This window comes from Capsaspora owczarzaki, assembly GCF_000151315.2.
Source record: "Capsaspora owczarzaki ATCC 30864 unplaced genomic scaffold supercont2.8, whole genome shotgun sequence".
Classification (NCBI taxonomy): Eukaryota; class Filasterea; order Ministeriida; family Capsasporidae; genus Capsaspora; species Capsaspora owczarzaki.
The window spans coordinates 623939-644614 of record NW_011887299.1 but is presented as its reverse complement, the minus strand read 5'-3'; the positions used below and the strand labels follow the sequence as shown (position 1 = coordinate 644614).

Genomic DNA, 20676 nt, shown 5'->3' with positions numbered 1-20676 from the left:
AGACGCTCTTCCGTCTCAGCTTGCCAAATAAATCAGCTCGCTTTTTGTTCGTTTTGTTACATTTTAATCCTCCCACTTCGAAGCTCATGAACGCAATTACAAAATCAGGATAATCAGAACAAACTCAATACAGTTCAAATGAAGATGTGCAATGTCACAGCTCACTCTTTCTGCATTGCTGTGACGTAGGTTTGGTTTGTTCACAAAATCTCATAACAACGCTCTCGTTCAATCTCGTTCAAGATCAGCCGTTGCTTGCTTGCTTCTGAGGGCCGCTGTTGGGCTGTCGTCCCAACAACTTTGGAGGGCAGCTGGTGGACTGTCGGTTCACCAAACGCGAAGCTGAGGTGGGAGGGGGGGGGGCGGAAGGAAGGGAGGGAGGACTGTCCGATTGTAATGCGTGAAGCTTGTGACAGACTGATCAAACAGCTTGTGCCTTGGGGCATGGTGGGGCATGGCTGCTGCTGCTGCGGATGTTGGAGTGACAAATAGAATCGTCTGCAAAGTTGCTCAGTGCAGCAGCAGCGATCAGAGACTGGTGAGCAGGGTCGAAATCGCTCAGAGAATCCACTCACTCTTTGTGATTGTTGTGTTCAGGTTTGCCATGTCGCTGTCTTACGAGGCGATGACGCCAGAACAGCGGAAGTTGTATGAGAAAGTCAAGAATGCGAGTGGCGAGCTCGAGTAAGAGAGCAAAGATAAAATCAAACAGCCGAAAGTGCTGAATTATGACACTGACACAAACCGACAGTTTCCGTTTCATAATGTTTGGTGATGCCGGAGCGCAAGCAATCGCTGTAGCACTCAAGGTGAACACAACGCTCACCAAGATCGAGTAAGTTGGCTGCCTGTGATGAACGAGATGGTGCGACAGATCAGGGCAGCCGAGTCGAGGCACTAACGAACGCTTGACAGTCTGCACGGCAATCAGATTGGTGAGGTTGGAGCACAGGCAATTGCTGAAGCACTCAAAGTGAACACGACGCTCACCAAGCTCTAGTAAGTTGACTGGCAGTTCTGAATAAGATCGAGTGACGAATTCGTCTTGCCGAACCGTGGCACTGACAGGAGCGTGACAGCCTGCGCGGCAATCGGGTTGGTGATGCTGGAGCACAGGCAATTGCTGAAGCACTCAAGGTGAACACAACACTCACCAAGCTCTAGTAAGTTGACTGCCAGTGATGAATGAGATGGTGCGACAGACCAGGGCAGCCGAACCGTGGCACTAACGATAGCTTGACAGCCTGCAGTACAATCAAATTGGTCATGTTGGAGCGCAGGCAATCGCTGACGCACTCAAGGTGAACACGACGCTCACCCAGTTCGAGTAAGTTGACTGGCAGTGATGAATGAGATCGAGTGACGAATTCGGGTTGCCGAACCGTGGTGCTCACGTCGGGTTGGCAGCCTGCAGGACAATCAAATTGGCAGAGTTGGAGCGCAGGCAATCGCTGACGCACTCAAGGTGAACACGAAGCTCACCCAGTTCGAGTAAGTTGACTGGCAGTGATGAATGAGATCGAGTGACGGATTCGGGTTGCCGAACCGTGGCACTGACAGGTGCGTGACAGCCTGCGCGGCAATCAAGTTGGTGATGTTGGAGCGCAAGCAATCGCTGAAGCACTCAAGGTGAACACGACGCTCACCCAGGTCAAGTAAGTTGACTGGCAGTGATGAATGAGATGATGTGACAGATCAAGGCAGTCGAACCGTGGTTGCTGACAATAACTTGACAGCCTGCACAACAATAAGTTTGGCGAGGTCGGAGCGCAAGCAATCGCTGAAGCACTCAAGGTGAACACTGTCCTCACCCAGCTCATGTAAGTTAACGCCAGCAATGAATGAGATGGTGCGACAGATCAGGGCAGCCGAGTCGAGACACTCATGATGGTTTGACAGTTTCAGCACGAATTCGATTGGTGTTGCTGGAACACACGCAATTGCTGAAGCACTCATGGTGAATACAACGCTCATCCAGCTCGAGTAAGTTGGCTGCCAGTGATGAATGAGATCGAGTGACGGATTCGGGTTGCCAAACCGTGGCACTGACAGGAACGTGACAGCCTGCCCGGCAATCAAGTTGGTGATGTTGGAGCGCGGGCAATCGCTGAAGCACTCAAGGTGAACACGACGCTCACCCAGCTCGAGTAAGTGGCCTGCCAGTGATGAATGAGATCGAATGACAGATTCGGACTGCCGAACCGCGGCACTGACAGTAGCGTGACAGCCTGCGCTACAATCAGATTGGTGATGTTGGAGCGCAGGCAATCGCTGAAGCACTCAAGGTGAACACTGCCCTCACCCAGCTCATGTAAGTTAACGCCAGCAATGAATGAGATGGTGCGACAGATCAGGGCAGCCGAGTCGAGACACTCATGATGGTTTGACAGTTTCAGCACGAATTCGATTGGTGTTGCTGGAACACAAGCAATTGCTGAAGCACTCATGGTGAATACAACGCTCATCCAACTCGAGTAAGTCGCTTGATCAGCCAGATTCAGACGAGTTCTTTCACTCAATGTCTCAACAGTTTGGACTCGAATCGGGTTGGTGACGCTGGCGCTCGTTCCGTCTCAGAAGCACTCCTAAAGAATACGACCTTGCAAAATCTCAAGTACGTGCTTCAATGTTGAATGCCCACCAACTGCGCAACTCACTGCGCAATCGTTAGTCTGTGGCTTAATCAGATCAAAGACGCTGGCGCTCGTTCCATCTCAGAAGCACTCCAAAAGAATACGACCTTGCAAAATCTCAAGTAAGCCGTTTCAGTGTTGAAAGCCCAGAACTGTTTTACTCACTGTGCAATCGGTAGTCTGGCGGAAAATCGGATTGGTTATGTGGAGGAAACGGTCTTGCGCCACAGTATCCATCCAACCTTGCAATTGTAAGTTTTACGCTTCGTCCGAGTTGTTCACCAACGAACCTTTCTGCCCTCACTTTTCCTGCTAAATTCAGACACATTGCTGACCAGCGTCGATCTGGTTCTGTTCGATGCCGGGAAGTCCGCGTGGTCGTGCTTGGCGATCCTTCAGTCGGCAAGACCTCGCTTGTTAGGGGAATCGCCGACGGTTACGTGCGACAGGCGTTCTCCAATATATTCAGTATTGCCAATTCCACCGATGGCATTGACATTTCGACAGTCGTTCTTCGTGAGAAAGACGAATCCATGATTTTGATCGTTTGGGATTTCGCTGGTCAAGAAGTTTATCTGGTTTCGCACCAGTTCTTTCTTCGTGAACGAACAGTCTACCTGGTCTTGTTTGACGTGCGTGAAGACTTGTCACTCAATTCGCGCCTTGCCTTTTGGCTACGCAGCTTGCACGCTTGCGTTCCAAACGCCGATATCATTCTCGTTGGAACACACATTGATGATCCGTCATACACTTCGGAGCGGCAGCAAGAGCAAAAACAAAATCTTGCCAATCTGCTCAGCACCCTGAAAGAATCAAGTGTTTCGTTTAACGTGCGTTCGACCGTCTACATCAACGCGCGGAACTCAACAGGGGCCCCGAGCATGCCGGAACTCAAGACTGCATTGTTTCAAGCGGGACAAGACATGCCGTTTTACAATCGGCTATTGGATGGCCAATACCTTGAGCTCAGAGACTCGCTACGAAAGCGAGCTGATCAGTTAGTCGCCCAAAACAAACCGCCTCTCTGTCGATGGCATGAAATTGTCGAGCTTGGCCAGTCACTGCGTCTCAGCGGGCGAGCAATCGATGCATTCATGGAGCTCTTGCGTTTTCAAGGCTGGGTCGTTTTCCACCGTCTCGCAAACTCTGCTACACAAGACACGTCCAATGTTCCCGCGCTGCAACCTGCAACTCTCCTCGCTTCGATGAACGATATAGTCATCTTGAACCCTCAATGGTTCACGACAACAGTCCTGACTGGAGTGATTACTCAGAAACCTCAAGATCGATGGGTCAAAGATGGCATTGTGACTCGCAAGGATCTGCTTCGAAACGCTTGGAAGGGCATCGATTCTGCGATTTGTGATCAGTTTGTGCTGCTCCTTCAGCGATACGAGCTCTTGTACAAGATCGATGGCGATCAGCCTGGAACCGATTCTGGCACTCGCTATGTCATCCCTTCGTACCTGCCAGCTTACGAGTTTGACTCTAGTAGATGGTCACTGAAGCCTGCAGCGGGCGAGCCGCATGAAGTTGCTATTGTGATGGAGACCAAGTTTTTGCTGGAGGGATTTTTCTCGAGGCTGGTTGTGCGCTTTCACGAGCGGAAATTCCGTTTGACGGCGTGGAAAGATGCTGTTCTGGTCAATTATGGCGGTCCTCGAGCACTGCTACGTGTTCATCGCAACGCTTCCAATGTGCGCCTCGAGTTTACCGCTCGCGGGAAGCATCCAGAGAGGCTGCTTCCAACTCTGATTGAGATTCTTGACAAGCTCAGCGCGGATTGGTATCCTGGAATCTCGTGGAAAACCTACCTGCGCTGCCCCATGCACGAGCCTAATGACAAACCATGCCTGTGGACACTACGACCTCAAGTTCGGGATGCGGTTATCAACGATGAGCAACCTTTATCTTGTTCGCACACGCACATCACGTTTCCAAAGGAGGAATGGCTTCCAGTTCTCAGCTCGCTTTTGCAACGTCGCTTGAACGCTGTTTCGCAACCCACACCGGAGGATATCGAAGCGCAACGGCAACTCGAGCCGCAACCGGCACCGGCGAGCGAGATCCAAACAGCAGCCACGCAAGTTGCATCACTTGTCGCAGCTCAATTGCAAACGCAGCTTCAAGCTTTTGCGACTACCAATGCGCAACATTTTACCAACTTTGCGACTGAAGCAGCAAGGAACTTGAAGAGTTTCCAGGAGGCTCTGGACGTCGTCTTTGGATCAATTCCAAACGAGGTCAAAACCAATTCTGTCGAGTTCGACAAAGTTCTGAAGCGCATTGATGAGCTTGCCGACAGCTTGATTTCGCGGCTGGACACGGCAGAATCTTTGCAAAAGGAGCAGAGAAACGAAATCGCTCGTTTTTTCACGAGTCAAGTCCAAATGCAACTGGACTTGCTGGACAAACCATGCCCCTTGTTGTTTGTCGTGATGCCTCCGGCTGCGACCCGGAACTGGTTTTCCAAGCTCAAAGAACTTTACAAGTCACGCCACACTGCGCACCTGCTGTGTGCCCACATGAATTCCAACAATCAGCCCGAGTGGCATCGTATCGACAGTCATCCTGGCTACGAAATTGCCAAGTTTTCAAAGTGGCTGAAAAAGTATGGCCCCCGTGTTCGCAGCCTGCTTGAGTTTGTGCGTCCGTTCCTGAAAGCAGCCAGTTTGGCTCCTGGTGGACCAGATGTAACGGATGCGGTTGATTCAGCCAGTTCTGCTTTGGAAGACCCGCTCGAGGCTCTGCCCTACTTGCAAAGATTGCTCGACCACGCCGATCAGAAAAGGGGTTCCAGCGCGAAAGGAAAGCAACCAGCGCCTGCATCTGCTACTTCCTCAGAAGTCACACACTCGTCCCAAGAGGCAGCAAGGGAATGGGCTGCTTTCCTGTCCAAGAAAGACGAGTACAAGTCCTTTGCCAGTTTGGAGCGAGCTGTTGTGCTCAGCACGGGTGAGGTTCGTTGGGTCTGTCCGAAGCATGCGCAAGAGCCCATCTATCGCACCAGCTCTATTTCGAACAGCTCGTCCGCCGGCTCCTCTAGCAATCCTACAAGCAGCTCTTCCAGTGGCAACGTTGCTAGCAGCTCGTCCAGTGGCAATGCTACAAGCAGTTCCTCCGCGCCATCCACTTCAACACCGTGATGCAGGCACGTCGTGTTTTGTTTTCACTTGCCGTCAAGATTGTGCTGTTATGTCTGATTCTTTTCAATTGTGTGCATGTGTTGATGTTCAATACAAATTTGATCCTCTTTTTCTGCTTTGTGTTGAACAGTGCAAAAGTCACGAAACACAACAAGAGAGATGCCAATTATGCTGCGTGGCCACATGTATAACAGAGTTATTGAGCGATCCTACACAGCGAGAAACATGGGTCGGGGTGAGAAAACGAACAGGTTGCTCGAGGTTTCATCTTTGTTTGACTTCCTTTGATTAAAGCCACAGTTTCCAAACCAACTCAACAACCATTCAAATTCTGATTTTCCATCCATTGAAACCAATTCATTCACAAAACAAAATCCGACGAAAAGAAACAAAAGCTCAGTTTTTGATTTTTTCTTTTTTGTTTAGGTTTGTATTTTTTTTTTTTTTTTTTTTTCGCTGCTTGTTGTTGACTTTTTATTTTTTATTTATTTTATTTTATTTTTCATTGCAAACGCATTCTGTTTGTTTTATTTTTTTCCTGTCTGTTTTTTTCTGTTCGTTTGTTTTCTGCGCGCAACAACAAAACCGCGACATGCAAACACACTTCATCGCATCGCTCATTGCGTTGCATGGTCGTTGCTGACCTTGACGAGCGAGCACGACAAGCGTGACGCTTTAGATCTACGCTCTCGTCCTTTTTTTTTTTTTTTTTTTTTTTTTTTTTCGTTTTGGTGTTTGGAATCGCACTTTTTGTTCCAATCCGTTCTGTGTTCCGACAAACACCCGACAACAACCATCAACGTGCTACTCTCATTGTGTGCTGTGCAATGAAAAAAAGCGACCACACACGCGACGAAACGCATCTCGAAGAACTGTGCATCAGAAAAAAAAGAAAAAAAAGAAAAAAAAAAGGCACTTGTTTGCAATTGCTTTGTTTGGAGGCCTTTTTTTTTTTTTTTTTTTTTTTTTTTTTTTTCGCTTTGTGTTGCGTGATTTGAGCGATTTTGGTGTGATTCTGGAGATGTTTGGCTTTTTGTGTGATTTGAGATTGAGTGTGATTTTGAGATTGAGTGTGAATGTTAACGTCAAAATGCAACGCGTTTGAGAGCGTCAACAGTGATAAAAGTGAGGGATTCTGCAACGCACTGATCGTTTCATTTCGACTTGACTGATTGACGGCAACTCGATTCGCCACCCCAGTTAGCACTGAAACCACAATGATGAACACAATGTAGAAAGCCCAAAAAACAGTTGTCAATAATGAAAGAGAGAGAGAGAGAGAGACGTCCAATGCAACGTTCAGTCTCGAATCTGAAACCTTCACTGAACTTTCACTGACTTTCGCTCTGACTTTCTTTCTCTCTGACACAGAAACCAACAAAAGTCATACAAAGTCGAAATCATGCCGCTCGTCCCCGTCTACACGCAAACCGTCGAATCCGTGCTCCTGGGCATTGGCGAAGGCATTACGCAGCTCATGATCATTCAGGAGCAGGCTGCCAAGGCGAACGCAGCCATGCCGGATCTCACAGGCCCTGCTGCGAGCGTGTCGGCCGCCATCCTCAACCTGGCAAAGGAGGCTCGCTCGCTCTCGGAGGAGACGGATGACGAGCAGGTCCGTGTGGACTTGAAGAAGGCCTCGACGATTGTCGACCAAGCCGTCAACGACCTCAATTCCGCTGCCGCCAAGCTCAAGGCTGCACCGACCGACAAGACTGCCTCTCTGCAGCTCGTGGAAGGTGGTCGCGGCACTGTCAACGGAACGGCTGCGCTTCTCGACGCCTTTGACCAGTCGGATGTCCGAAACATTCTCAAGCAGGCCCAGGTTGTCCTCTCCCAGCTGGAGACCATGCGCCCCTGCAAGACTGAGGCAGCCCTTGTCGACGGCGTGCGCACAATCTCGACCCAGTTGCTCGATCTGGCCCAGCTCACCGAGGAGCGCCAGCAGTCGCTGACCCTCGCCAAGCTCAAGCAAGAGCTGGTCGACGCCAACGACGTGCTCCGCAACCAGTCGCCCTCCATTCTGCTTGCCCTCAAGCTGTACATTATGAACCAGTCGTCCCCCGATACTGCCACCAACCGCGACAACTCGTTCAACCGCCTTCGCGACTCGGTCAACGAGATTACCCGTCTCGTCCAGCTCAAGTACTACGGCGTCGACGACAAGGCCAACCCCACCATGGGCACCGCCTTTGAGAGCCTCCAAATGCAAGTCGCTCGCATTGCTGCCAACCCCAACCTTGCTGCCGCCGCACTTGCGCCGCACGGCGACTTTGCCCGCCAGCTCGACGTCATTGTGCAGCAGGCCCAGCAGCAGGCGAACGCTCATGCGTCCTCGCCCATGCGCGCCGACATTCTCGGCCACATGCAGCGCGTCCAGGCCATTCGCGACGAGGCTGCCCAGCTTGCCGAGCGCATCAAGGCCAACCCGAGCGACGAAGTTGCGCAGGCTCGCTTTGCCGAGCTCATGGACGAGCTTCCCCGCGAGCTCCGCCTGCTCGAGAAGGCACTTGCCGACGACGCCATCCACGCCCAAATGGCCGTGTTTGCCAACGTTGCCGAGCCGCTCTCTGCGATCGTGCAGGCAGCCCAGAGCGGCAACGCTGCTGACGTCAACGCGGCCGGCGTTGAGCTCCAGAGCCAGACCGCCACGCTGGTCAAGGCGTCGCGAACGGTTGCTTCCAACGCTCCCGACTCGGAAGTCAGCAAGGAGATTAACACGCTGTCCAAGCAGCTTGAGGATCTCGTTCCCCAGATTGTCGTTGCCGCGCGCCTTGTGGCTGCCAACCCCGACGACCAAGCGGCTCGTGCCAACCTCGACCTGCTCATGAAGAGCTGGGACAGCAAGGTTGCCCGCCTCAACGAGCTTTCCGAGCAGGTCGCCCAGCCCCACGCCTTCCTCGAAGTCGCCGAGCGCACCATTGCCGCCGAAGTTGCCAAGGCCAAGGCCGCCGTCACCGCTCAAGACAAGCCCAGCTTTGACAAGGCCGTCAAGAACATTAAGGCAACCGCCGCTCGTGCCGGTCGTCTTGCTGCTGCAGAGGAAAAGAACACTGACGATGCCGATTTCCGCAAGAAGATGGCCGAGCGTCGTGCGCGTATTGAAGCCTGTACGTTGATGTTGATGTGGTTTGTGTTTTTGGCACGCCTCTGCTTTCGATTCTGACATGTCACATGTTATACTGTTTGTTTTTGTGTTGTCTCTGCTACTCTTGCTCATCAAAATCGCAGCCATCAACGGCTTGGAGCCGACCATGAACAAGGCCTTCACCTCCCGAAACGCTGCCGATATCGACGCTGCAGTGCAGCCTGTTACCTCGAGTGTCTCGGAACTCAAGAAGGAGATTGCCCAGTCTCAAGGCATCGAGGCTTCTGGCTCTGGCTCTGGCGCAGGTGCTGCTGGCGCCGGCAGCTCACAGGCTGGCTCTGCCTCTTCGACTGCCATTGCCAACGAGGTTCGCAAGTCAGAGGAGAAGCAGGTTGCGGAAATTGCTGCTGCCGCCGGCGTTTCTCCCCAAGCTGTTGCCAGCCATCCCATTTCTGTAGGGGTTTTTTTTTCCTTCGACGTTCGTTTTTTTTTTTCTTGTTTTTTTTAAAGGGGGGGGGGTGGGCAGTGTTTTTTCACCTTTCAGTTGTGTGTCGATGACAGATTGCTGCAGGCAACCTCAAACTTGTCGCCAGCCGATGGGACGCCAAGAACAACGCCCTCGTGCAGGCGGCCGACAAGATTTCGGAAAAGATGCGCACCATGGCGGCATTCTCCATGCAGCCCAACAACAAGAAGGACATGATCGACATGGCCAAGTCGATGGCTAGCGAGGTTGCCGAGATTGTCAAGCTCGCCAAGGCCGCTGCCGAGCAGTGCTCCGACCGCCGACTGAAGGCCAACCTCCTGCAGCTGTGCGACAAGATCCCAACCATCTCGACCCAGCTGCGTATCATTGCCTCTGTCAAGGCTGCCAACCCAAGCGACAGCGACGCCGAAACCCAGCTTATTGCCGGCTCCAAGAACCTCATGGATGTCGTCACCGAGATTGTCAAGGGCACCGAAGCTGCTTCGCTCAAGTCGTTCTCCAGCGTTGCCTCCACCGCAAACGTCGCACTTCAGTGGAAGCGCAAGGCTCTTGGCCATTAATTCATCTTCTGCGAGCTCTTTTTTTTTTTTGTTTGCTTACTTGACTGCCTTGACCCCCCTCCTCGCTTTGCTTTTGCGTTCTGTTGTACTTTTGTGTATTGTGCCGCTCTTTGTCTTTTGTGTTTGACTTGTGTCTTTTCTCCACCAACCAAAATTTGTGTGGGCTTGGCTCCCAACTTTATCAATTTCGGTGTTTGATGTGCTTTGCCATTAAATGGAGTCGTTTATGAACAATGCAAAATCGTCGCGTTCAACGCAAACGCAACGTAACAGCAACACGTGAATCGATGGTGATACAGTTTAACTAACTCATTGGTGCAGCAGAGTTGTGTCAAACAGCCGGTACTTGCGCGCGAACGGCAACTCCGGATTTGGCGCGTACGACATTATGCAGCAATCCATCCACCCGACAGAGGCTTCAGGAATGGCTTGCGCAAGAGCACTGCCAAACAGAGGGACCGAGATGGGCACCGCCTGGTCTTGAGCTCGGCTTGGCTTGGTGAGCAGCTTTTCCATTCGATTGCGCAGCGCTTGCTGCGATCCAGTGTTTTCGTACAAGTTTCTTGGCGGAAGGCCTGGGAGAAATTTGACCTGTAGGAGACAAAGAAGGCGAGAGTTTTTGATGGGGCTGAGTTGGGCGGAAGCAAATTCTACCTGCCCGACAGTCAACATTCTTACCGCGTCAGCGCCAAAGACGAGAGCTTCAAGCAATCCAGTGTCGTCCTTGAGCGAAAGTGAGAACATGTAGACATACTCCATTGCAGGCAACGCCGCGCCATTCGCGACACTCGCTCGACAAGCGGTGCACAAGTAGTCGATGGAGGCGTTTGGGCCGAGTGGAAGCGTTTCTGGATTGGCGCCTGCTTCCACGGCTGCCGTGAATTCTCTGCACTCAAAGTCGAGAAAGGGATTCAGGATTGTTAGCGCGGTGGGAACACACGGCGCAACAACGCATCAACCCAACTTCCTACTGGAATGAAAAATGAGGGCAAAACCGGCGCGAAAACTGTGCAATCTCCTGGGGAAAGTGCGCAATGACTTGGACTCGGCATCGAAACTTGTGAGCAACCTGTTTCCAAATTACCAAAAATTAGACGTTAGCTCCTGCACCCTCCAACCTCGCGTCTGCTGGTTTGCTGTCGTACATTCGGATGCGTCAGAACTTGACGAAGCGTGGACAGTGGCTGTCGGTCATGCTCGGTTACTAGAAGCGACGTTGCAGTGAGCACAAGCCGATAATTCAAAACACCACAAAATCAGCAATGTTGACGTTACAAGAGCAGGAGGTCTGCATGGCGCGTGTTTGCATGGCGCGAAGATGAAGTTGTGCCTTTTCCGCTCTTGCAAGAAACTCGCACCGAGATTTCTCAGCTTCCCTGCGAAAGACAACCATCCACACACGTTTAGGAATTCCGTTCCAAGAACCGAAGCCAATCCGCCTTTTTTGCTTACTCAAAAATTGATACAACAGACGGGTCGGTTTTGCTGATGGCTCGAATTGCAATTTTGCTGATGGCTCGAATTGCAATATCGTTGCCTCGCGAGACATGCAACTCGAGCCGGGGACCTTGGTTGCTGGCGTGATGCGGACAAAATCTCCTGTTGCCAAACCTTGAATCTCATTGATGCGCCTGTCCCACACCAACAGCGGAGCGCACTTCAGCGGCGTGGCATCGCCTGGATGCAACAAGCCATATCCCGGAATTTTATCGGCAGTGATTTCGCTGTTTTCAAAGGCAGTGATTTCGCTGTTTTCAAACAAAAAAAAAAAGGGTCGGAGCATAGCAAAGTCAAAACAAAAGCTTTCATCCCCACGAGGCTCAACAACAACAACAACCACCGCTAGACTGACCAAGTTGGAGGGGGATGTGTGCCGTCCCCAATGATCAGCTGCGCACAAACCGCGGCTGGATTGGGCGCCGTCCCGGAGGCGTAGATCTGACACACCAGACTGCAGGTTGTGTCGGGCTCCAGCTCACAGAGCCGCTTTGTCACAGTGCTTTGTGGGACAACCTTGGTGTGCGCAACCCAACTCCTCAGGCGTTCAATCTCCTGCATATCTTTGTGAGAAATGCTCACAGTTTGATTGGGCATTCCGCGCGGCGTCAAGGCGGCGTTGGGAATGTTGGTGAAGCACACCATCGACATTCCATAAGAGCTGAGGCCTTGTAAAGAGCCATTGTGTGTTTGAATCTGCCACGCAATGCCCGCAGTGAGAAGAGTCGACTTGTAGAAAAAAAAAGGCACCAGCAAAAACAACAAATATTACCTTGATTCGATGCAATCGAACAATGTCGCCTAGCTGAACCTCGGGAAAGGCATGCTGTGGCAAGAACAGATTGCACATGAGCGGGTGTTCACCCTCACTGCCAGGGTCGCATAATGTGAATGTCAGGCACCAATCTGCGGTCAAGTGGGGGTTGACACACACAAGGTTTTCAGTGAGTAAACTTGGGTTCGCCAGACAGACTTTTGACTGTTGCGTACGAGGATTTGCTTACCTGTGCCACGTGTGGGTCTCGGGGGCTTGAGGTACACGACCACACCAAACAAGTTGATGCTCTCCGCTTGGCGCACCTTGGATATGGGTGTGTACTCGTATTCGGCCGAGGAATTGGGACGGGCAGGACCTTCAGACGCCGCGCTCGAGTTGTTAAACACTTCTGCTTGGAATTGGACAAGTGTGAGAGGGACGTGCGGTAGAACACGGGCCTCAGTGTGATCGACTTACGGGTTGACTTTGGAGTGACAATGAGTACTCGAGGTTGGTTGGTTATACCGACTGTGAAAATCTGCCAATACAAATTCGTCACGGTTAAACTCGGACTAAATCAACTTGATGCAGAGACAGCTGTTCATCCATTACCTTTGCATATGCTGTCGGCATGTCAGTGTCCAGAACCAAGCTAAACGGATGACCTTGCGCGCGTGTGCCGGATGGTTCGATTTGAAACCCGGCGAGAATGAGACGATCCTACAAGACGAATGGGATGAGCACGTTCGCTCTCAAAATTTCGTCTGCTAAAGATCAATGCTGAGCAAATCAAACCATACATGGGTCTGGAGCTTGGCAGCATGCTGTGCAAAGCCACCCTGGAGGAAGACGGCAATGTAAGACAGGGTGTCGTCCTCGCTGGCGCCCTCGTCTGCGTGATCAGCCCACCCCAAGTCCATCATTCAGTCAATAAAACCAGTCAGAGCAATGACAAACCACCTCCCAGCATCCAGAAACGCGAGCACCGGCGCGACAGGGGGGGGGTTTGGCAAGCGACGAGCAAGCAAGAAGCTCCAAACCTTGGACGATCAGCTTGACGGACGGCTTCTGGAGCGGAGGCAAGTTTACCAGCTGGTGCCTGAGTGTAACAATGACCTGGACAAGCAAACGTGACAACAGTCCGTGAGCTGTCCTCCCAACGGAAGGCCGACACGAGGACGAAAAGCGAAAACGATTCGCGGGTTTTTCGAGCCACAAGATTTTCCCGCGCAAATTTTCGTTTCACGCCAGAGTCCGTTGTGTGCGAGCGCTGGGGCGCATCGGCCGCAGATTTAGGAACAAGAATGTTGGTGGAAAGTCAAACCTGGATGCACACCGAGCCATCGGTCGGCGTCGAGTCGGTCAAGGTGGCCACTGCCGTGCGCTGCTGGTTGTTGCTTTGATCGGCTTGCATTTTGTTGGGACAAGGACTGCCCCCCGTCCTGCTGATCTACATGCAAAACAAATCATGGTCAAAGGTCGCTTTAGTGTACCATTACCACGCATGTCATGTGCGGGTGGGTGAGTGACTGGAGCTTTTCAGCATTGCGCTTCTCGTTCAAAGCTCGATGCAAATCCAATGCAAATCCAAACTTACAAGCGGCGAGTTCTCTCGATTTACTGGGGTTTTTCTTGTATTGGAAATGAAATGTGCATTGGGAACAATTGTTACTTGTTTTGCCTCCATCCAAGTTTGGGGCGAACGTCAGTCGTTATATTTTATTTCGTGAGTAGCAAAACCATTCTCAGTGGTTCGACTGACTCCCTCCGCCAACGCACACCCTCCGCTTGTCCAAGCATGGCGATTCAATACTAGGCTGTATTTTGATTGTCAATCAAGCAACGCCAAAGTGTCGCTGCGCAATGCCTGACGCAGTGAAATGAGGGCTACGATGGCGAGCAAAGCAAGAATTGCGCGCCAAATTTTTCTCGACTGTTTTTTTCTGTTGATCTTCCTTCTCGCTCTGCCGCTTGTGCTTGTTGTGCGACGGAAGCATCATCACGATGAATCTCGTCCATTCTTGCACACTCGCGTTGGGCGAGCTTGTAGCGCTGGCAGGGAGTGCGGTGATTGCCTTCAAAACAAAAACAAAATTTGGCGGGAAAAAATGGCGGGAAAACGAGAAGCATGCTTGCACAGTTTTGCACCCAGTTGTTCTGTCTCTGCTCAAGTCCCGCCATAGTTCTGCCCTCACACATCACACACCAGTCCACCCAAATGTTGATTCTTGCGCACCGAGTCGTCGGGTTGCGGATCGAGTGGGGTGGTTGCTGGATTGTGCTTTTGGCGGGAGAGTTTACCGCTTTTTTTTTTCGTCCTCTTCCTTCTGGCCCCTAACCATCGACAATCCTCACACACAACAACCAGCTACAGTATCGAGATTGCCATTTGCGGTTCTGTTGACTCATCGAAACCCTTTTCGCCTGTTTGATTGACAGAGACAACACTTTTTACACACAAACCCTCAATCATGTTCGAAGCACGCCTCGCACAAAGCAATCTCATGAAGAAGATTCTTGACGCCATCAAGGATTTGATCACTGAGGCCAACCTCGAGATTTCCAGCGGCGGTATTTCCCTCCAGGTAAAGTCAAAGATTTCGTTGAGATGTCGAGCTGATTGCCAGCAGTGTGCTCAAACGAACTCTGCTTTGTCGTCACAGGGCATGGACAGCTCGCACGTCAGTCTCGTCGCCCTCCTTATGCGCTCGGACGGCTTCTCGCCCTTCCGCTGCGACCGCAACCTGACTCTTGGTGTCAACCTGCAAGCGATGGCCAAGCTCATGAAGTGCGCCTCTAACGACGATATTCTCACAATGACTGCCGAGGACAACTCTGACACGCTCAACCTGCAGTTCGAGAGCCCCGGTAAGTGGTGTGGTTGAACTCGAAATCTGCGTTTTGTTTCCTTCTGCTGAAACACTGTGGCTGACCATTTCTTGTTGGCTTTGCTTCAATCCACCTTGCCAGCCCAAGACAAGCTCTCCGAATTCGAAATGAAGCTTATGGACATTGACTCGGAGCACCTGGGCATCCCCGAAACCGAATACGACGCCGTTATCCGCATGCCTTCGAGCGAATTCCAACGCATTTGCCGCGATCTCGGCGCTGGTATTGGCGGCGAGTCTGTCACGATCGCTTGCACCAAGGAGGGCGTCAAGTTCTCCGTCACTGGCTCGGTCGGCTCTGGCAGCATCACCCTTAAGCAGACTGGCAGCGTCGACAAGCCTGCCGAGTCGGTTGTCATCAACATGGCCCAGCCTGTCACTCTGATTTTTGCTCTTCGCTACCTCAACTCGTTCGCCAAGGCCACTCCCCTCTCCGAGTCTGTTTCGCTTTCCATGTCTCGCGAGGTGCCGCTGGTTGTCGAGTACAAGATGAACGACACTGGCTATGTTCGCTTCTACCTTGCCCCCAAGCTCGAGGACGAGGAGAACCAAGAAACCGAAGCCGAGGCAGAGGACCGACCCAACAAGGGCTCCAAGTCAAAGAAGGCCAAGGAGGAGGATGCCATGGAGGAGGACGATTAAGTCCACGAAAATGGCTTCTACCTTAGTTTTGTTTGTCTTTTGTTGCACATTTTTTTTGGCATTGGTTGTCCTTAGGCCCAAGGGTCAGCCTCCCCTTTCGAACGAATGCACACCTTTTTTCGTCTTGATTGCATGTTTTGTAACATTGAATTTTTGATTTGCGATTTTCTACATCATAGTCTGTCGGTTTTTATTTATTTTGATTGCTTCACAATGCAACTGTGGCCCAATCCAAGACTATCATTGACCTAGAAGCCGCTTGAAAGTCGCGGCAACGAGCTGCGGCTTGACCTTGCCTTGCGTTTCGGCAATGGCTTTCGAGACCAAAAACCCAAACATGTTGTTGCGTCCTGCGCGATACCCGGCCACCTCTTTGGGGTGGGCATCCAAGATGCGCTGACAAAGCTGGTCAATCTCAGCAGGATCGATATTTTGGGTTTGTTGCGGGTCAAGCAGGAAGCCACGCTGGGCTGCCAGGCTTTGAACCGCTCCCGTTGGAGCAGGCAGCTCTCCCAACTTGCACATGTCTGCGAAAAGCGCCTTGGCATTGCGACTGGTGATTCGTTCTTGATCAATCAAATGGACGAGTTCCGCGACGTGGCTTGGCTTCACAGGAGACTCTGCCAGAGAGGTCTCAATGTGGCCCATCAACGACGAAGTAATCCATCCACAAACGCGTTGGCCGGCAGTGCGGGCGCGTGCTGGAGCATTATCGCCGTTCGTTTTCGGAGCGTTGGTCCCTGACGCCAGGCCTTCGAGATGTTTGACTGCGGCCTCGAAATACTCGGCAGCATGCGGCTCAAACACTAAAACGGCAGCATCGCTGCGTGCGAGCTCATACTGGGTGCAAAACCGCGCAATCGTTGCATCTGGCAGTTCGGGCAGCGTTTTTCGCATCGACTCGACATACTGTGGAGTCAAGCGCAATAGTGGCAAGTCGGGCTCTGGCATGTAGCGATAGTCTGTTTCTCCCTCCTTGGTACGCATTGGCACAGTGACACCGGCCGCAGCATCGAAACGGCGTGTTTCTTGGACAATTTTGTCGCCTTCGCCAAGTTCGATAGCGGCAGTTTGCCTCGCGACCTCAAACTGGATGGCGCGCTGCAAAAACCGGATGCTGTTAATGTTTTTGACTTCAACGCGAGGAAAGCGCCGTAGCAGTCGCTTCTGTTGTGGTTGCGAATCCTGCGGTATTGCTGTTGCAGCGTCAGAAGAGGTTTCGTATTCGTCGATCGAAATGTTGGCGTCGACGCGCAGAGAGCCCTCCGCCATGACACCATCGCACGTTCCCAGTTTCTGCAAGATGAGCTGCAGCTTGCGAACGAGCTCTGCCGCCTCTGCAGCGCTGGACAGATCGGGGGCGGTGACAATTTCCATCAGCGCAGAGCCGGCGCGATTCAAGTCTACCAATGTGGCGTTGGCCGGAGTATTTGGCAGATCGTGAAGTGACTTGCCACTGTCCTGCTCCAGCTGCAGGCGCTGGATTCGAATGCGCTTGGGGGTGATGGCCAGCTTGGCGAGCTGAGCGGCCGAGATGCTCTTGTACGACGCGCGATCGGGCAAAACTTCGATATCCAGCCAGCCGTCCGTAACGACGGGCACACGCTGCTGCGTGATTTGGTATCCCAATGGCAGATCGCCATAGTAGTAGTGCTTGCGGTCGAACGCCGAGACTGGCTGGACGGTGCCGTTGAGCGCAATGCCCGTCCGCACGGCCGCGTCGACGCAGTGCTGGTTGAGCACAGGCAGCGTGCCTGGGTAGGCCGCATCCAGAAACGTCACGCACGTGTTTGGCTGGGCCGCGAACGACGTCGGCGCCGTGGAGAAGAGCTTGGACGAGGCGACGACCTGCGCATGGAGCTCGAGGCCGACGACCACGGCGAGCTGGCGGCGTCCCGAGCTCGCAGGGGAAGCAGCATCAGACCGCGCTGCTGTGGGATTGAGATGAGCGGCGCGGCGGGCAGCCCCGGCAACAGTGGCGGACGAGGCCAAAAGCAGACGAGCGAACGGTGAGTTGAGCTGCTGAGACTGAGAGCATCTGTGACACAAAGGAAGAATGAGTGGGATAATTCATTTTGCATCGACCTGAATTGATCGGGGTGTACAGGAACAATGGACGACTTTTTTTTATCAAACAATTTTGTAATGTGAACAAAAGCAAACGATCATGCTCTTCGGTTGGTTTGGTGTTACTTGGAGAAGAAGGACTGCACAAAGGAACGCAGCGGCAATGGCGCGAGTGGATGAGAGGCCAGCAGGAGCGATACGGCAAGCATCAGGAAGAGCACCAGCAAGAAGAGCAGCACGAACGCAATCTGTAGATTTCGCACTGATTTCCTCAGCACGGCCAGCTCTGAATTGCCAGAGACCTCATCTTTGGAGTGCGAGGAGGCCAGAGGCGCGGCGGGTGCAGTCCGAGCCGGTGTCGGCACCACTGCGGCGACAGGTGAGGACGCGGTTGGCGCTGGAGACGGCTTGGCGGCCGCTGGGGCAGTAGCAGCACCAGCAGCAGCCGAGGAAGATTTCGCGGACGAAGCGGTGGGAGCTGGGTCTGGTGTGGCAGCTGGATCGACACCGAGGACTTGTCCAGAGCCAGTCACAAACCGACATGGCAAACGGTGCTGGAAGGGCTTGGTCGCGTTTGGCGCCTCGACGAGCTGTGTCCACTGGCCGTTGATGTCGTTCGCATTGGCATCACTAGGGAAGGGCAGCGACAAGACCAAAAACTTGTCGCGCAAGCTCGACACAAAGCCATTGGCTGTTTCCTCGGGGGTTGCGGCTTGGGCGGGGAGCGAGCCGACGCTCATGAAAATGCTCACCACAATCTTTTCTCCGGGGGAAAGCAGCCCTTGATTGGGGCGGACTCGGTATCGCTCTGGAGCCGTGGTCTTGACCTTGAACGCCACAGGTGACTTTTGAACGCTTCCTGGTAGTGTGTGTGCGAGCGTGATGGTGGATGTGACTTCGGCATTGAACGGGCCGCGGAATTCGAGGTAGTTGACGTTCGGCGATACTGCCAAAAAGCCCTGCGAGAGATTGAAGGAGAGGGGAGCGAGTGGACGGTGAGTATTCGGGTGCGAGACAAGTTCCAACATTCAATTCTTCAAAGCTTCTTACACTACCAACGTCGGACTTTTCTGCGGGCAAGAAAGAGACGCGCTTCTTATGGGCTGGCTTGCTCTCATCGGCTCCAGCATTGGCGTTGGCTTGAGCAGGCGCAGCAATGGCGGGCGACGACGAGGATGAGGACGAGGACGCGGCCGGACCAAAGTCGTTGCGGGCAACAATGGCAAACTCGCCGGGCGTGTACGAGTACTCGTACGAGTCGAGACCGCCCTGTGAAATCAGCAAGGATGAAGGCTCAACGTAGGTTTGAATCTCCTTGCGATTGACAAACTTGATCAAGGCGAGCGCGCGCGGACTCAGCCAGTTTTTGATAATGCTCCAGGCAGCTGTTGGTCAGTGTGAGCACCAGTGTGAAGCAGTTGAGTCAGTCCAGGCAACCATCGATTGCAAAGCTCCAACCCCAACCCCAAACAACCCTAGAACCTCAGGCGACGTACAGTTCAGAATAAAGGAAATTTCAAACACGAGAATCTGCCCGAGCATGTTCGGGTAGTAGAACTTGAAGCAATCGATGAGGAATTTGACGAGATCCATGTCCAAGTTGCCCAGACCCGCACCAGTCATGTCGAAGATCAGCGTAAACTTTTCCGTGTTGGGACGCGCCGACTTTTCCTGACGCTCAAACCAGAGCAGAATGTACTTTTTGACCAGCTCGAGCCGCGCCGGGTCTTTCTTGTGGCGACGGATCATGAGGTGACCAATCAGCCGGTTGCTCTTGTCGCGATTGCGGAAGAAAAAGACGCCCGAGTTGAGCAAGTCCGGCTCAATCGAGCTTTCGCGCAGCTCCAAGACGCCAAACTGGCGCCGCCATTTCAGGCAGTTGACCAGCAGGGTTTGAGCCTCGGGCATCTAGTTGGTTGATGGAGCGCGAGTTAGGCATCGATCGTGTTCACTCAGCACGTCCACTCAGTAATTCTGAGCTGCTGAGCTTGGACTGAGTGAGTTAAATGGTAATCTAACTTACAGCATCAGCAACGCGGTAGAATCGCGCAAGGTACTCGTCATCTGTGGCAATGCGATCGACGTCGACCGAGTTGACCTTGTTCTCTGCGAGCAGCGGCTTTGCCTCAGCCAGCACGAGTGCGCGCAGCTCTGCGATCGTCTCAGGCTGTGAATGTCCATCGAAACGTCAATGCGCGCAGCTCTGCGATCGTCTCAGGCTGTGAATGTCCATCGAAACGTCAATACAAAGCCAAAGTGAGTGAACGACAATCAGCTGATCCAGTCAAAAGTCAAACCGGTCGGTCGGCATTGAATGGGAGTTGAATTGCAGGAACTAAAGCTCAAACTAGAATGGAAAACGAATGGAAAAAAAGAAAAGAAGCTGAGCTTCAATGGAAAGGAACAAAGAAGAAGAGCCGTCGGGCGAATGAAAACGGGAAAAAAAGAAAGAAAAAGAAAGGCCGACGTTGAATTGAATTGAATTGAATGAACATTGCATTGAAGATTGAAGATTGAGCAGCGATGGAACGGACGCGGAACGGATGACCGTTGAGAGAGGTGAGATTGAGCGAGTGAGAGTGAGTGAGTGAGAAACGGAAGAGGGGGGGGGGTGCTGTGGAGAGGGGTTGAGGGGGAAAACGGAGATCTCAGTTGTGCGAGAGTGACGGGGCTACTGGGGTCAGAGGGAGGGCAACGGCTCGAGATAGAGACGAGGTAGACGAGGTTAAAGAGAGATTGAGGAAGGTGGAGGTGAAGGCTGAGAGTGGCAGTGAGGATGAGGATGAGGTCGGAGTTGGCTGATTTGGCATTACTGGAACTACTGCATTGGACGACATGATCCAAAAAAACGAAGAGTGACATTCGTCTGAGTAAAGAAAATAGTGCTCAGAAACAAATAACAGACATAAAA

At 52.5% G+C, this 20676-nt stretch overlaps 5 protein-coding genes across 8 annotated transcripts; 3 read left to right on the top strand and 2 right to left on the bottom strand.

Moving 5' to 3' along the window:
* Nucleotides 1–175: 175 nt before the first annotated feature.
* Nucleotides 176–5887, top strand: CAOG_05124 (hypothetical protein; the record flags this gene model as incomplete). 4 transcript variants are annotated; one of them, XM_004346759.2, is made up of 17 exons in its annotated part: nt 176–185; nt 598–684; nt 752–835; nt 916–999; nt 1080–1163; nt 1244–1327; nt 1408–1491; nt 1572–1655; nt 1737–1820; nt 1900–1983; nt 2064–2147; nt 2228–2311; nt 2391–2474; nt 2531–2614; nt 2672–2755; nt 2813–2884; nt 2956–5887. In XM_004346759.2, exons 2-17 carry the CDS (start codon nt 605–607, stop codon nt 5777–5779), a joined length of 4068 nt encoding a protein of 1355 aa, XP_004346809.2. In that variant the 5' UTR covers nt 176–185; nt 598–604. The 4 variants fall into 4 exon arrangements, with proteins under 4 accessions (XP_004346809.2, XP_011270487.1, XP_011270489.1 ...); XM_011272185.1 differs by lacking the exons at nt 1900–1983; nt 2064–2147; nt 2228–2311 and having other exon boundaries at nt 2956–5879; XM_011272187.1 differs by lacking the exons at nt 1900–1983; nt 2064–2147; nt 2228–2311; nt 2672–2755 and having other exon boundaries at nt 2956–5779.
* A 282-nt stretch (nt 5888–6169) lies between these two features.
* Nucleotides 6170–10148, top strand: CAOG_05123 (vinculin). Its single transcript, XM_004346758.2, has 4 exons — nt 6170–6205; nt 7151–8889; nt 9011–9321; nt 9429–10148. Exons 2-4 carry the CDS (start codon nt 7182–7184, stop codon nt 9912–9914), a joined length of 2505 nt encoding a protein of 834 aa, XP_004346808.1. The 5' UTR covers nt 6170–6205; nt 7151–7181; the 3' UTR covers nt 9915–10148.
* A 75-nt stretch (nt 10149–10223) lies between these two features.
* On the bottom strand, nt 10224–13582 carry CAOG_05122 (hypothetical protein; the record flags this gene model as incomplete). The annotated part of the gene is made up of 15 exons (XM_004346757.2): nt 10224–10505; nt 10593–10800; nt 10886–10983; nt 11060–11118; nt 11190–11290; nt 11367–11489; nt 11573–11662; nt 11767–12107; nt 12184–12317; nt 12416–12577; nt 12646–12706; nt 12781–12888; nt 12969–13060; nt 13209–13284; nt 13493–13582. The coding sequence occupies 15 exons, from the start codon at nt 13580–13582 to the stop codon at nt 10224–10226; spliced, it is 2025 nt and encodes a 674-aa protein (XP_004346807.2).
* A 1022-nt stretch (nt 13583–14604) lies between these two features.
* On the top strand, nt 14605–15874 carry CAOG_05121 (proliferating cell nuclear antigen). Its single transcript, XM_004346756.2, has 3 exons — nt 14605–14753; nt 14832–15036; nt 15139–15874. Exons 1-3 carry the CDS (start codon nt 14640–14642, stop codon nt 15696–15698), a joined length of 879 nt encoding a protein of 292 aa, XP_004346806.1. The 5' UTR covers nt 14605–14639; the 3' UTR covers nt 15699–15874.
* Nucleotides 15875–15938: 64 nt separating this feature from the next.
* Nucleotides 15939–20602, bottom strand: CAOG_05120 (glutamyl-tRNA(Gln) amidotransferase B subunit; the record flags this gene model as incomplete). The annotated part of the gene is made up of 6 exons (XM_004346755.2): nt 15939–17736; nt 17892–18724; nt 18816–19150; nt 19262–19673; nt 19789–19932; nt 20441–20602. 6 exons carry the CDS (start codon nt 20600–20602, stop codon nt 15939–15941), a joined length of 3684 nt encoding a protein of 1227 aa, XP_004346805.2.
* Between the last annotated feature and the right edge of the window lie 74 nt (nt 20603–20676).

Excerpts from the sequence above, each read along its gene's own strand:
- CAOG_05123 (XM_004346758.2), top strand. The coding sequence starts at position 7,182 with ATGCCGCTCGTCCCCGTCTACACGCAAACCGTCGAATCCGTGCTCCTG. Across the intron at positions 8,890-9,010 it reads TCGTGCGCGTATTGAAGCCT|CCATCAACGGCTTGGAGCCG; the intron begins GTACGTTGATGT and ends TCAAAATCGCAG. Across the intron at positions 9,322-9,428 it reads TTGCCAGCCATCCCATTTCT|ATTGCTGCAGGCAACCTCAA; the intron begins GTAGGGGTTTTT and ends TGTCGATGACAG.
- CAOG_05121 (XM_004346756.2), top strand. The coding sequence starts at position 14,640 with ATGTTCGAAGCACGCCTCGCACAAAGCAATCTCATGAAGAAGATTCTT. Across the intron at positions 14,754-14,831 it reads GCGGCGGTATTTCCCTCCAG|GGCATGGACAGCTCGCACGT; the intron begins GTAAAGTCAAAG and ends TTGTCGTCACAG. Across the intron at positions 15,037-15,138 it reads CCTGCAGTTCGAGAGCCCCG|CCCAAGACAAGCTCTCCGAA; the intron begins GTAAGTGGTGTG and ends CCACCTTGCCAG.